Source organism: Zootermopsis nevadensis, unplaced genomic scaffold, assembly GCF_977971745.1.
Source record: "Zootermopsis nevadensis isolate Lab colony 2312 unplaced genomic scaffold, Znev_1.0 Znev_ptg000027l, whole genome shotgun sequence".
NCBI classification, from domain to species: domain Eukaryota; kingdom Metazoa; phylum Arthropoda; class Insecta; order Blattodea; family Termopsidae; genus Zootermopsis; species Zootermopsis nevadensis.
This window is the reverse complement of record NW_028259159.1, coordinates 2,079,614-2,093,488: the sequence shown is the minus strand read 5'-3', so window position 1 is coordinate 2,093,488 and position 13,875 is coordinate 2,079,614. Positions and strand designations below refer to the sequence as shown.

Genomic DNA, 13,875 nt, shown 5'->3' with positions numbered 1-13,875 from the left:
TGTCACTGATGTAATTTACTCTGAAGTTTGGTGAAGTATTTTATACAGAGTTCACTATGAGGAAAAACTGCTAATTTGTAAGGATACCTACATATGTCACAGAACCTATTATAAGCCTCTTGTATTATTTTTTTTGTTTGTTTTTCTGTGGCTACTTTTTGAATGAGACTAGATATCGCAGCTTCAATTATGTTGTTACTGAAAAGTGTAACATGTATTTTTTTAAAGTTTGCTTCGTATTTACAAACGCACAAGTTTTCATGATCTTCTTCAGAATTGTATGTTGAAAGGGTAATGCTTGTGGTCCTTCGTTCTGGAAAAAAGTAAAACGTAACAAATTAATATTAACATTGAAATCAACGTTTAAAATTTTCTATTGCCACGTGTAGAAATAAACCTAAGTATGAGGGCCTACTTTTATCGAAAACATAAAAGTATTATCTAAAAGCGTCAGTCTAAAAAACAAATATTAAAATCAAAAAAGATACGTGTTTTGTTAATACAGATTGTGTAAAAACAGCTTGGAATTTGTTAAACAAATTGCAATAGAGACGCCCCCGTATTTGCAAGTAACTTACTGAGTACTGTATGTAATTAAAGTAATAACATTCTTGAACGTACTGTATGAAGTCGCATATTCTCTTGTTCCTGTTCAAAGCATCCATTGCAGCTACGTCTTCGGGCACTAGCTCGAAGTTAAAGATGTCGATATTTTCTTGAAGGCGGTTCTTTTTAGAAGATTTAGGAATTGGTACAATTCCATGTTGAATCTAAAATTCATTGAAAATTATATTGAACGATGTCGTTGTTGTTCATCTGGGTTGTGACGACGTGTGGTCTTGTTGGTAGATACCAGCATTTTGGGGGGAAATACTGGGTTCTCTCACACCATCGTGAGAGTCTAAGTTCATATACTGAACAAAATGAACATGTTCCTCAAAACGACGATGGTATTTTCAGTAGATTTACTCTCAAAACATTTGGTGAGCGTTGGGTTGCTTCTTGTTTTATTTTAAAAGAAGTGTTAAAATTATAGTAATTTTCTTCAGTAGGCCTACTTAAGAAACCATATGTATTAATGAAATTCACAGTATGAAATTTAAAGGGATGATTAGATAATTTGCTAGCAGATCGGAGAGTGGTGTTTCCACAGGGAGGGCGGACGGTAGAGTAGTCATAGGGTAGAACTGAGATAAAACGGTAGACAGAACGACTGATGTAAAACATAATTTGAAAGCCAACTTTTTGGGACCATGGCGCAGTCCAGAACGTGATTTCAGCAATAGGATAACACGTGATACCACAATACAACACAATTATCTGTGGTGTAAATATATTAAATCAAATTCCATATAAATGCTGTATCAGAGGTTTATTTTTTGGGGCGAGGTTTAAAATGAACAAACTGAAACGAAATATTGTAAGTATATTGAAATTTAAGAAATCAACTTTTCTCCTGGTAGACTCCTTTCGTCTCATCAATAAATCCAGGCCTTAAAATAGTTTTACAACTTATTTACTGTATTTCATATTGGGTTGAACGAGATGATATATTTTCCTGTGTTTCTTCTGTCAGAAATAACAACCATTAATGCCTTCATCAGGCATAAGACGTCAAAAAGAACTGTTTTAGCATTAATACTGATGTGAGGGCCAGTAACGTTTACGGAAGGGCAGTGCTCACCAGATATCTGAGGATGATCTGTGCTGTGGTCTTGCCGTACTTGTCCGCCACTTCCTTTATTTTGGGGTCCTTAAGTGGTTCAGGGGATTCGCCCTTATGCAGTGGCGCGATACTTGTAGGTCCCCCGAAAGGGCTGTATCCTGTGACCACTATCCCCTTTTCTTTGCAGAACTTAATCAACTTGGTCTGGTTCAAGTAGGGGTGACATTCAATCTAAAACAAAGCCGTTTTTAATCCATATTCATGAATAGAAATATATCGAATATGTTCATTAGTGGTCAGGCACGTTTACAGATAATTAGACCCATACCTGGTTCACGACCGGTTTGATGGTGGCAACGTCTAGTACTCGCTGTATCTGCTTGCTGTTGAAGTTGGACAAGCCGATGCTTTTTGTGAGACGTAATCTCACGCAGTCCTCCATTGTTTTCCATGTGTCTACGTAATCCACGTCACTGTAGATCAGTTTGTGAGCTGCATCCTCAGGAAGCCCGTTATCACCTTCCTGCATGTCAGATGCATATAATCTTATTTACGAACTCTGTCTTACGCGTACTACTATAAACTCAGTGTATCTGAGAGCAGGGTACTGAGGAGAGAGGTAGGAAGCAACACGAGGTGGCAGAAAATTTCACGGCGAGGAACTTAATGATAATTTGTACTTCTCGCTAAATATTATTCGGATGTTCATATATTTACTGCGAGATGAGAGCGGATATAGTACGCATGAGAAAGACAAAATTCATACAAAATTCTACTCCAGAATGTGAGGGAACGAGACAACTCGGGTGACTTAGAAGTAGATGAGGAGATAATATTAAAGAGAACGCTTCTTACTGATGTAATAGTGAATCAGCTATCTACGGATTACCTTCCGTCTGTCTGCACAGTCGAAAAGCGTTAGGCCTAGTAAATAAACCGTGAAAATATCCATCTATGAATGCATACGTAGCCACAAGCCATGCGTTTCCACACACACGCGTACATAAATAAATAGCCATGTGTATGTACGAGAATGTTTCGTTAACAGACGTGAGATGCCCGAATTCTGATACACATTGTCGTATTTGGCACAGTTGGTGTTCTTATTGCACGGAATTACATATCATCTGGGGACGAGACCGCTGGACCAGAGATTCTCATGTTTTGTCTGAAAGGACCTTGATAGTACGTGGTTCAGAGCACTAACTGGTGGAAAGAGCATTGTTGAGACTGGTAGAATTCCAATAAATTAACACACATGATCGAGTGTACAGTTAGAAATGACACACTTACATTTAAAACTTACCTTGAAACCGAACGGCCAGTGAATGAGATAGAGGTCAACGTATTCGAGTCCTAGATTTTCCAGAGATGTCTTTAGGGTAGGCACGACGACATCTGGTCTATGGTGTGTGTTCCATAGCTGAAAGTGACGGTATCTTACGCCATAATCAGTGTTTTATAATAGTAACTTTTATGCCAAAGAAAATTATAATTACAGCCCTTTTGTAAATAAAAATAATTATAAATGCAATTTCAGTGGAAACGACAATACGAAGAACAGGTGGGAATTTATACATCTGACGGTTAAAACAGTATTTTAAAAAGTTCATAGTTCCATTTTCTCAAGCATTTTCTTTGCTTAAAGCAAGAGACAGAATATATTGTTTTTTTATCAGAAGACATATCATTAAGTTTTGGGTTTCATGTCTTGTAACAACATAATCCTCTCACTCCCACAAAATTCATGACCTAGTAGACTTAACTTACCTTCGTAGTGACGAAGACTTGGTTTCTTGTTATGGTTCCGTCTGCAATCTTAGCTCTGATGGCTGCACCAACCTCCTTCTCGTTTCTATAGAACAGAGCGGTGTCGAAATGTCTGTACCCTGCGTCTATGGCGTCTTTAACTACCTGCTTCATCTCTCCGGGCTCGGCCTGACGGTACAAAATTTACACATTATACAGTGACGCATTACGTTAAGCGCATGTGTGTATTTGAAAATGTTACATTTACAGTGTATTTTGTTATAGGAGTTTCTTATTGCATGTCGATCTTAATCCGGTAGTTATTTTCTAATTCCATGTCAATTTTGACAGTTTCTTTGTGCGCAGGGTACCGAGACATTTATTTTAATGCGCTTATACTTTTATATATAACATTCATAAAGAGGCTTCGTTAGGCTGTGCCTAGTGGGATACATGTTAATTCTTTGAAGCACAGTGGTAACCTAACATTCGTTAAATCTGCATTTTGTTCCCTGGGTTTATTTACAGAAAACTGCGATTATGTTCCTAAACAGCATTAACTAATTGAGCTTTAAGGGGGGGGGGGTGTTTTCTTTGAGGTGGAATTTAGTTAGAAATTATTATTTAGATAAACTTCGTGCCTTGAAGGGAGTCGCTTTAAAATGAAGGAATTCCAATAGAGCCCTATTTTTTTTTAACGATTTTAACTATGTTAGTAGAATCTAAATGTTTAACCCTCTGAAACAGTGACCTTTCATTCCACATATTCTGAGCCAGTTCTACCCAACTCCTCTCTTCATAAGCTGCTTATATAAGATCCACTCACTAATACCCCCATCTTCTTTCCGCACTTCCAAGTTGCCATTTTCGAAGCAGTTTCGCCACGAATACGTAGTATCTGCATGCCCAGCCCATCATAGCCTCCTGCTTATTCCAACTTCGTTATTTCGTAATCAGTGACTGTGATAATAAATCCGTCCATTTATGACGCCTTTGTAAAATTTCGTAACGTAGAACATTTTTCTGCGAAATATTTCTAGATCTGCGCTCATTATCCAAATTGGACGACCATCCATGTCAGCTGTCCCCGACTGTAAACTTTGTATTTTCACACCTGATCTCCGTGTCCGGAGATATCTCTTTTATCCACATCTTGAGGACTCACATTCTTGTCGTGATATGGGGCACACTTAACATGGAATTGACTGTTTAAATTGTTTTTAATCCAGAATTTTAATTACATTGCGGGTTAGAACAAAACGTATTGATTTGTGCAACAAAGGTATGTTGCACGTAGAACGGGTCTGCTCACTCACTTGCTCGCCATCTGACCACCCATATATTGACATTATAATTATAATGGCATGTTTGATCGAGTCATAAGTTTTAATTCGAATGCACAAATTATGTAAAACTAATTAACGAATATCTTGATAAGTCGCAATTCTGAGTTACATAAAACCTGTTTCATACTCTCTAGATGCTTGCTGTGATCATACATTAAACTATTCTACGACTATGCCTTCAGTACTTATAATTTTATTAAAGGTGAAAGCGTGGCACAAAGCGATGAAAGCAGTATTAATGATATTCATAACTATTATTAACTATTTAGTTTTTGTGTTAAAGTTAACCAAACTTTAAATACATACTGTATATGTGCCCAAGCCTAATACTGGAAAGTCTTGATTATTGTTTAACTTCACCGTTGGAACCATGGCTGCAGCCTTCTGTAGTCAGAGCTATTATTCTAATTACTGATAGTTAATTCGAAGTGTGTGAATAATATATACCAGACAGTGACAGTGCAAGAGATGGCAGTTTATCTGAACATTTATCTGAATGCTTTGTCATTGTCACTGTTGAGCAATATCGCAGAAAGAGCATAACCATGCGTTTAATATGAGCGTGCATGTCCATATCAACTAACGAATACGTCGATTAGATAAAAACGGTTTTAAGCAAGTAATTCGTAGGAGGACATCTGTTCTTCGGCACGAGATAAGATACGCGAAGTTGTCCAGTCTCTGTCATATGTGACATTTATCATGTCAGGGAGGGAGACTTCATAGTGCTACAGATCTCGCAAAAAAAAAACTGGCCAGCTTTTGATTGCAGACCAACGCTGTTTCGATGAACTTATTCTACCCGAGACATGTATACACTGAAGGAGAAAGTTGTCCAGTCATGTAATAATCTGTGTCTGTAACGGGACCAACGTCAGTGCCTTTCCTTCTCACCCATGCCACTTAATGGCAACTTTGCCAAGAACATATTGTTATGTTGCTTCGGTCGCAAATGACGAACAACACAGTTTGGATCGACTTCATTGGTTTACATGTAGTTTACGCGCATTACTTTTCATTTATTAAACAACGTTATTATTGTTGACCATAATTGACTTATGATAGACTTCCTCAAGATTTCCACTTTAAAAGACTTTACCAAAATAACCTCAGCTCCCATCTCCTACCCGTAACTATTGTCGTCCACGGTGCATTTCATGACCTATACTTTGTTCAATTTAAATGCGTTTCAGGCTGAGGTAGGGCACATCCATGTAAGTTTTGTTTGTGTTACTGCTCCTGTGTACGTCAGGTGTGGACTGGATTCATCTGGTTCAGGATAGGGACTGGTGGCAGGCTCTTGTTAACACTGTAATGAACCTTTGGGTTTCATGAAAGGCGGGAAATTTCTTGACTGGCTGAGCGTGTTATTAGCTTCTCAAGAACACTGTTCCATGGGTATAACATGCAGTTGTGCTAATTATAGTTAACACTACCGATAGTCCATGACTATTTTCTACTTTCGCCGATACTTCTAGGACTTTCTTCTGCTTTCGCCGATACTTCTAGGACTTTTTATGCTTTCGCCGATAATTCTAGGACTTTTTCCGCTTCCACCGGAACAACTTTTATTGCTGATACTGATAATACTGAATCCCAACTAAGGAGAATGGTTATGTGGCGAGAAACAGAACTAGTGGCTTCGCCATCCTATTTACTAGCCAGGAATCAGCGCTCTCATGTGGATAAAACTGTCCCCTGTTAGGATATATAGCCTGCTACTTCTGCTGCCATATTGCTCGCCATGGCGTATATGTTAACACTTCAGCCTCGTAATCGAGAGGTCCTAGTTTCAGATCTCGGCTCTGAGACCCGCTATCCATGGTAGAGGCTTTTCATGGTTTCCCTCAGTCCCTCCAGACAAATGCTGTGGCCGTAATGGTACCTCTGATTAGATCATGACCACTTCCTCCCAAAGCGTTTCAAAGTCATTCATTGATCATTTCATGATTCGACACAATATAAGTTATCTTAATTTCTCCTTCCCAAACCATTTGCGTCTTATCGGGAAGAAGGTTAAACGGCACGGATAAATGATGGCGACTGTTAGAATATAGTATGCGGTCGTCATGGCCGTGGAACGACTAGAATGCGTAACTGAGCAAGCTTAATACATATATAAATTCTGAGCTTTACAAGCCAGGAGATGGATCTTAAAACAGTACATACGCTATAAGTTATTTATAAAATGCACCTTGAATGCATAAGGCCAGTGAATGAGGTGCAGGTTGAGGTAATCGAGTCCGAGGTCAGAGAGGGTCCTGTTGAAAGTTGGCACCACCAAATGAGGAGAATGGTTGGTTTGTGTTCAACTGTGTGTTTTCAACTCTTAGGTTCTGAACTTACTTACGTATCTAATTATAGGTTTCATGGAGTTTTTTTGTGTTTACTGCACTGTGAACTTGAACTGGGGTGAAACTGTCAAACAGTGAGCAGAAAAGGGTGCATGTAAGGTTACTGTGGTGGAGTACACGAATTTTCAAAGCACTGTCGGTGTTATTTTGCTTGTCTTAGTAGGATGTGAAGTTTTCACAATTGTGAGTTTAAATTATGGTCTTCTGGGTTCTTGCGTAAAGCAGTATCAGAGTTGTGTACTAACATTTAGGAGGAACATGACGCCTTCATTTTGAGGTTTAAAGCAAGTTCAACCCAGACGATGGAGAAAACACGTTCCTCTGAAACCTTATTATCCAACCACAGGACTAGAAGTCGCAGCAGTCCAGAAGACCACAAAAAACAGAAAAATAAACGATTAATTTGTGTAGACTTAATAACTCATGGAGCTAATTAACACAAGTTTCTTGTTTATAGATTTAAAGCTACATTTGACTTAAACCCTTGTTTTACAAGTTTAATCATGACACCATTATCATTTTGAAATAAAATTTATCTTTAGAATTCAGTGTTGAAGGGGTAATCCTTTAAATCCGCAAACCTGAAACAAAAACAGAGCTGTAATTAACGAACTAACTGCACAGAGCACAGCTTGCTTGATTTTAAATAATAATTTGAACGGTATATTTCAAAATAACTGTCATACGTACAGAGAGTATGTGAATATTCTACTGTCGCTGTTGAGTGCGTCTATAGAACTGATCTCAACAGGCGTCAGTTCGAAGTTAAAGACGTCAAAATTTTCTTGTAGGCGGCTTTTATTTGATGACTTTGGAATTGGTACAACGCCATGTTGTATCTGTAATTGTTAAATGTTACAGTTCATTAGACGAAAATGAATATGTAGTAAACACTATAAACACGTGTTTAAAATCACTTGGGGACTTGGTTGGGGATAGGATAGTGTTGAAATGCTTGGTATGTTTGTTTGTGGTGAAATTTGAGGTCCTCAAGGCTACGAATTTGAAGCTGGTTGTCTTCTAGGATGTTAAGCCCTGATGATGGAGGCAGTAAGTATCTCCGAAAATTTGATTACTTTCTACCATTTTACAATGCGCAACAAGCCAGAGACAGCCATATTCAAGTTAGTCCTTATCTAGTAGAAGGAAATGTGCGAATTTGTCTTGCGGGACTGAAAACGAATCAAAAACACCAGAGTCGGAATAGCCGGTCTCCGGGCAGAGATTGGAACCCAGGACCTCCCGAACACGAAACAGTAGGCCCTGCTGAAAATTACAGGTTGAGAGAAATTAAAAGTGGGAACATTCAAGAAACCTTTGCCTGCATTGCTTTGTTTACCGCAAATCCTAGAGAGTGGCTCACCAGATACCGCAGTATAACCTGTGCTACAGTCTTGTCGCGTTTGGTAGCGATTTCTTGCAGCTTTGTGTCTTGCAGCAGCGGGGCGACGTCGTGCCTAATGTAATTCACTGTACTTCCTGGCCTTCCAAATGGAGCATAAGCAGTCACCACTATCCCCCTCTCCTTGCAAAAGGCAATCATTTTGGACTGGTTAAAGTACGGATGGCACTCAACCTGAAACATATTAAAAGGTTCTCAGCTCACACCTGTCGTGGATAACACGTTAAGATAGGCCAAGACCACTTCCTTTGTAATTTAACTGTCGCAATTATACTACCATTCGATTTTACATGACAGTTGAAAATCTTCATTAAATATCCAAAGAATTAAACAGACTTGGTGACTTGCTTCGTACAGAAATGCCCTGAAGGCGAGAAGCGTGTACGGGCGTGGAGAGAGAGAATGCGAACGGACTCATGACAGATAAGGTTTTCACAGCGGTGAGTATGAAGATTTCTGTCTTCTGTGTCGTTGCGCTGTGTTGTCTCGTCGATGTTTACCAACGTTTTAGAGGTCATACTGCCTCCGTCATCAGGGCCTCTGAAACGTTGGTAAACATCGACAAGACTACACAGCGCAACAACTCAGAAGACAGAAATCTTCATGACAGAAGAGTTGCTCCTTTTTATAACACAAGTATAATAGCTCCAGACACTCGTAATATCATCGTGCATACCTGGTTGACAACAGGTTTGATAGTAGCGACGTCTAACACACGCTGAATCTGCTGACTGTTGAAGTTAGATAAGCCGATGCTCTTAGCAAGACCCAGCTTCACGCACTCTTCCATCGCCTTCCACGTGTCCACATAGTCCACATCGCTGGGTATGAGTTTTCCCGTCTCGTCTGTCGGAAACAGAGTATCTCCTTCCTAAAATATAGGCATGAAATGTAGTGAGGCAGTGTGTGCTGGATCTTGAATCATTGGAGCAGCTTTAATGTTGAACGTATTATTGACAGGGCTTCGAGTTCAATGTAAACTGTTACCAGCAATCTCTAAAATAAGATTGAAGACAAATCTATCAGTAAGACAACCAAAAATATAGAGATTATTGTAGACCGAACCCGAGTCCTTAATGAAAAACATCGATCATTTAGTTAAGAAATTCCCCTTTTTATGGAATCCCAAGTTCATTACCACGTTCAACATGAGCCCGACACTGGCCTCTATCCTGAGCGAGATAAATCCAGGCCACACCCTCACACCGTGTCTCTTAAAATCCATTTTTAATTATATCTTCCCGTATACGCCAGAACCGTGTCCCGTAAATGTAATTTTAGTCGAGCTAATCACCTTAAGAATATTCATTGCAGCTACATTTTATAAAGATATTGAAATGGTGGCGTAAATTTGGTAGTCAATTAAAACAATGTCAGGGGTATTTAGGCTTTCGTATTTTATCAATAGGATATTACAGGATTTTACAGAAAAATGCCACTGTAACCATTACGGTCGTTTCTTATTTCGAACATCAAATAATATGTGTTAGTCATTTCAGCATATGTGCATTCTAATATGAATAATCAAGGGAAACCAATCTTAGAATATATGATATCGATAACAGTAACTTTAAAAATAGACTTTTTATTTATTTTTTGCTACATATCTCATAATGTTTTGTAATAATAATAATAATTATTTATGCACTCGAGTTATTATTTATCTTTAGGCCGAGGATTAAAGTACTCACCTTAAGTGCAATTGGGTTATGCATTAGGTAGAGATCTAGATAATCTAGACCCATTGTTTCGAGAGTTTTCTTGCAAGTTGGTACCACTAGATCCGGCCTGTGATACGTGTTCCAAAGCTGTAAATACATTACTATATTTTCACTCATTTAGAAACAAAAAGTTGAAAATGAAAATTCAAAAGGTTGTAAAACTACAAATATTAAGGTCGCTTAAGGAAATATTATGAGTAATAAGATATGCTCACTGTTTGTAACTGTAACTGAAGAATGTAAAAGTGCATGGTATCTCTGGATGAAGACGAACTGGAGTACATGGAACTTGCACAGGCGTTATTTTGCTATTTTCCTTCTAAAGCGTGTTCCAGAAACTTTAATACATTTCAATGAAATTTCGAACACAATATAAAATAGTAGGCTATGTGTAATTTATTCTGTGTCTGAACTGTTTAAAGTGGCACCGAATGATAAAGTAATAGCATGTTTCAACAAAAGTGTACAAAGTTTTATCCTCAAAATAAAATAGTCTGAACGTTATTTATTGGACAAATTCGGCAAAAAATATAGTCAAAATAAGCAATGAAGCAACAAAGCTGAATGAATTTATGTAATATAATGTCTGCTAAAGAAAGATGAAAGGAAATGCATCTTATGTATTTTATTTAAAACTGTGCTTGTTACAGACAATGCCTGCTGACAAAATGGAACACATGACCGTGTAGTTTATTCTGATAACGAAATGCGGATAGATGTTTACCCGGCGAGTTACGACATACATGGACTTTGTCATATAACATTCACATAAACTCATAAACAGTTATAACATTTGGTTGATTCCAAAACTAATGCTGTAATTCACTCTTAAATAAGCTATTGGAAGCACAAATTTTTTTAAGTGCACTGGATTTTAGGCGCGTTCGCAATTAAAAGTTGCAAAAAATTGCTTATTAATCTCACCGTATATCCGACAGTCCACATTAACAACCTTGGTACATAAATTTCGATGCTACTTTGGTAATTTGCGGAAACCAGAGCCAGCAGCATAACCTCGTATGAAAATCCTTTGTGATGACGTCATTACACAGTCCGCCGGGCTGCACGAAAATCACCCCACGCAAGGGTCTTAGAACCAAGACAAACACCAGTACCTCTGGCTGACTTCGCAAACTGGAAAAGCAAAATTCTGCCGAAAGCACCAAAATTGTTACGCAATTCACGCATTTACTAATTTGTTGGTTTAGTTAGTGGTGCGACTAGTAGTTTGGCCTATATAATATAGAACGAGACATGGCGAGCTGCGGTCTTGACCTGTTTCATAACCCTTCTTGAAAGAGGGAGAAAAACTACGAAAATATCAGTCTGGATAACATTTTCCGGAACGGGATTCGAATCCATAATCATCCGAATAAGAAGATTGCTATGCGCTACACAGCGATGTTATACTTTTCGTTTATCAGCACATGATCAGTGAATAATTGCGGTACCTTGTTCGTAATAAAGAGGTCCTCCCTTTTCACATAGCCATCAGCGATTTTTTCTCTAATTGCTGTTCCTACTTCTTGGTCATTTCCATAAATCATAGCAGAATCAAAATGGCGATATCCTATATCGATGGCTTCTTTTACAGCTTTCTCCATCTCTCCAGGTTTTGCCTGTTTTAATAAAACAAAACTTTATTAATCAATGTGATTACATTTGCCCATTAAGGCCTGCACGCTGAACATGTAAAGCAAACTACAAATTTAACATAATCCTTATCCTGAAAAAGTCTGTTATCACAAGGTTTTATTCAGGCCTGTACTGTAAGAAATCGCAGACACACCAGTATTTTGTGTTGTTAATTATCATGTTAGTGGAATTTGGAAATATTTGACATTTATAATTAGTGTCAATAAACTAGAGTTCCTCAAATGTTCTAGTGTTAACTGGAAATATAATTTTTATAAAAATAAAATGATTCCTGAAATGTTATGTGAAACCTGCTAAATGAATTAATAAATTATTTTAACAAGTAACAACCACAAGAGTCAGCAATCAGGACTAATAATACCGACGTTTCGTCAGTTGGACCTTTCATTTTTATCGGCTGTGTGATTACCTGATTCCTGTCTCCACGTAACACAAGAAAGTCGAAAAAATCCTCTACTACAAAGAACCTAATTTTGTAAACACGGTTTTCACGTACAGTAGTACAGAATTTTCTAAGATGTCATTACTTAATGTGCTGAGTCGTGAAATGTGACACTGTACTTGTGACGAAATAGCTAAAGTTTTTTTTATTATTACTTGTCTCAAACTCTTACACTGTGATTTGAAAAGATACACAATCTCAAGTCGGAATTATCTCAAGTACAACAATATCAAACAATGCACCAGAACCGAAGAATGATTGTTAAACATTAGTCATGGTTGTTTACACTGTTCATTAGCACAGCACTACGTCACTGATGGGTCCATCACAGCTGCAGAGGAGTGTATTATAGACGATAACCTTGTGATTTTATAAATTAAATTCTAATCCTATAGCTTCAGAGCCTTTAAGACCGCCAAGATGATTCGACTTACCTGAGACGTTCCCAATCCTATTAAAGGAAAATTTATATTGTTGTTTAACTTCAAAGCTGGTGTCATCTTGAAATATCGCGAGTTCCACACAATTGCCGTGACCTCTGCTAAACAACTAAGTAACAGTTGTTCTCTTTAACAAGAAGTCGTGTACGATACGATTAATACCATAATGACTTCTTAGATAACGAAATGGTTTCCTCCACTCAGTACATTAGCTGGAGAACAGATGGCAGCATAATTTAGTATTTGAATACAATACTGGATGCCAATCTTGTCCGTCATTTGGTTTTTGGATCATCTGTCCTTTAGCTGGAGAGTTATGGCGGGGTCTGGCAACAACCCACCGTGTTACCAAATGTTAATAAGATCCTGGTATTTAATGAATTCTTTGCCATTGTGAGCATAGGTTTAATTAACTTTTATTTTCCATTAAAGCTGGGCAATTTCTTGACTATATGGGCGACTGTTAGCATCTTAATAGTAATTCTGCTTGGTATTCGGGAGATGCTGGGTTTAAATCTTAACTCAAAGATCGGTACAAGTAAATGGTACGACGTTACCAAATGGTCTTCTTTGCGCAAACAACAATAAAATTCTTTCAATTCAATTCAATTCATTTATTTAAGTGTTTGCTAACAGCAAGAAGTCAATAACAGGCAAACACTGATAATATATACAATAATTTTGAAAAATGAGGTCAAGGAAGAGAGGAGCTATACCTACATGGCGTATAGTGGGACAAACTTTACTTTACTTTATTTCACAAACAATTTAAATAAACATATATGTACAGTATTAAATATAATAGCCAAATATAGGCAAACCCAAAATAAGCAATAATAATAATTATAAAATGGTCTAATTATTGACTCAAACTTTGTTGATTTTTTTTTTGCGCAACAAAGTGAATTGTATTAACCATATTAATGTAGTGACTAATAGATTAATTAGGCGAGTTATTAGTTTGAAATCAGTTGATAGGCCTATTATAGCCATTCTAGAATGTGGCGTAGATACTGGGAGCAGTTTTGCAGGTCTGGGTTTTTATAACATTTACCAAGGACATTATTGTCATCGATTTTATGGTTACAATAATATTTTA

At 37.7% G+C, this 13,875-nt stretch overlaps 2 protein-coding genes across 4 annotated transcripts; both read right to left on the bottom strand.

Moving 5' to 3' along the window:
* Nucleotides 1-5,185, bottom strand: LOC110828525 (aldo-keto reductase 1B). The gene is made up of 7 exons (XM_022061315.2): nucleotides 5,068-5,185; nucleotides 3,437-3,604; nucleotides 2,973-3,089; nucleotides 1,995-2,189; nucleotides 1,685-1,897; nucleotides 622-770; nucleotides 1-313 (listed from the first exon to the last, which is right to left on the bottom strand). The coding sequence occupies exons 1-7, from the start codon at nucleotides 5,131-5,133 to the stop codon at nucleotides 271-273; spliced, it is 951 nt and encodes a 316-aa protein (XP_021917007.2). The 5' UTR covers nucleotides 5,134-5,185; the 3' UTR covers nucleotides 1-270.
* Nucleotides 5,186-7,545: 2,360 nt separating this feature from the next.
* LOC110828526 (aldo-keto reductase 1B-like) lies at nucleotides 7,546-12,947 on the bottom strand. 3 transcript variants are annotated; one of them, XM_022061318.2, is made up of 7 exons: nucleotides 12,771-12,943; nucleotides 11,690-11,857; nucleotides 10,209-10,325; nucleotides 9,194-9,388; nucleotides 8,479-8,691; nucleotides 7,806-7,954; nucleotides 7,546-7,696 (listed from the first exon to the last, which is right to left on the bottom strand). In XM_022061318.2, exons 1-7 carry the CDS (start codon nucleotides 12,834-12,836, stop codon nucleotides 7,654-7,656), a joined length of 951 nt encoding a protein of 316 aa, XP_021917010.1. In that variant the 5' UTR covers nucleotides 12,837-12,943; the 3' UTR covers nucleotides 7,546-7,653. The 3 variants fall into 3 exon arrangements, with proteins under 3 accessions (XP_021917010.1, XP_087212705.1, XP_021917011.1); XM_087356579.1 differs by lacking the exon at nucleotides 12,771-12,943 and adding an exon at nucleotides 12,304-12,435; XM_022061319.2 differs by lacking the exon at nucleotides 10,209-10,325 and having other exon boundaries at nucleotides 12,771-12,947.
* Between the last annotated feature and the right edge of the window lie 928 nt (nucleotides 12,948-13,875).

Bases quoted from the DNA above. Each gene is read 5' to 3' on its own strand.
- LOC110828525 (XM_022061315.2), bottom strand. From the start codon at position 5,133: ATGGTTCCAACGGTGAAGTTAAACAATAATCAAGACTTTCCAGTATTA. The intron at 3,090-3,436 runs GTAAGTTAAGTC...CGTCACTTTCAG, and splicing joins AAGTCTTCGTCACTACGAAG to CTATGGAACACACACCATAG. The intron at 771-1,684 runs GTGAGCACTGCC...AATGAATTTTAG, and splicing joins AGATCATCCTCAGATATCTG to ATTCAACATGGAATTGTACC.
- LOC110828526 (XM_022061318.2), bottom strand. From the start codon at position 12,836: ATGACACCAGCTTTGAAGTTAAACAACAATATAAATTTTCCTTTAATA. The intron at 10,326-11,689 runs GTACCGCAATTA...ATGTATTTACAG, and splicing joins ACCTCTTTATTACGAACAAG to CTTTGGAACACGTATCACAG. The intron at 7,955-8,478 runs GTGAGCCACTCT...TAACAATTACAG, and splicing joins AGGTTATACTGCGGTATCTG to ATACAACATGGCGTTGTACC.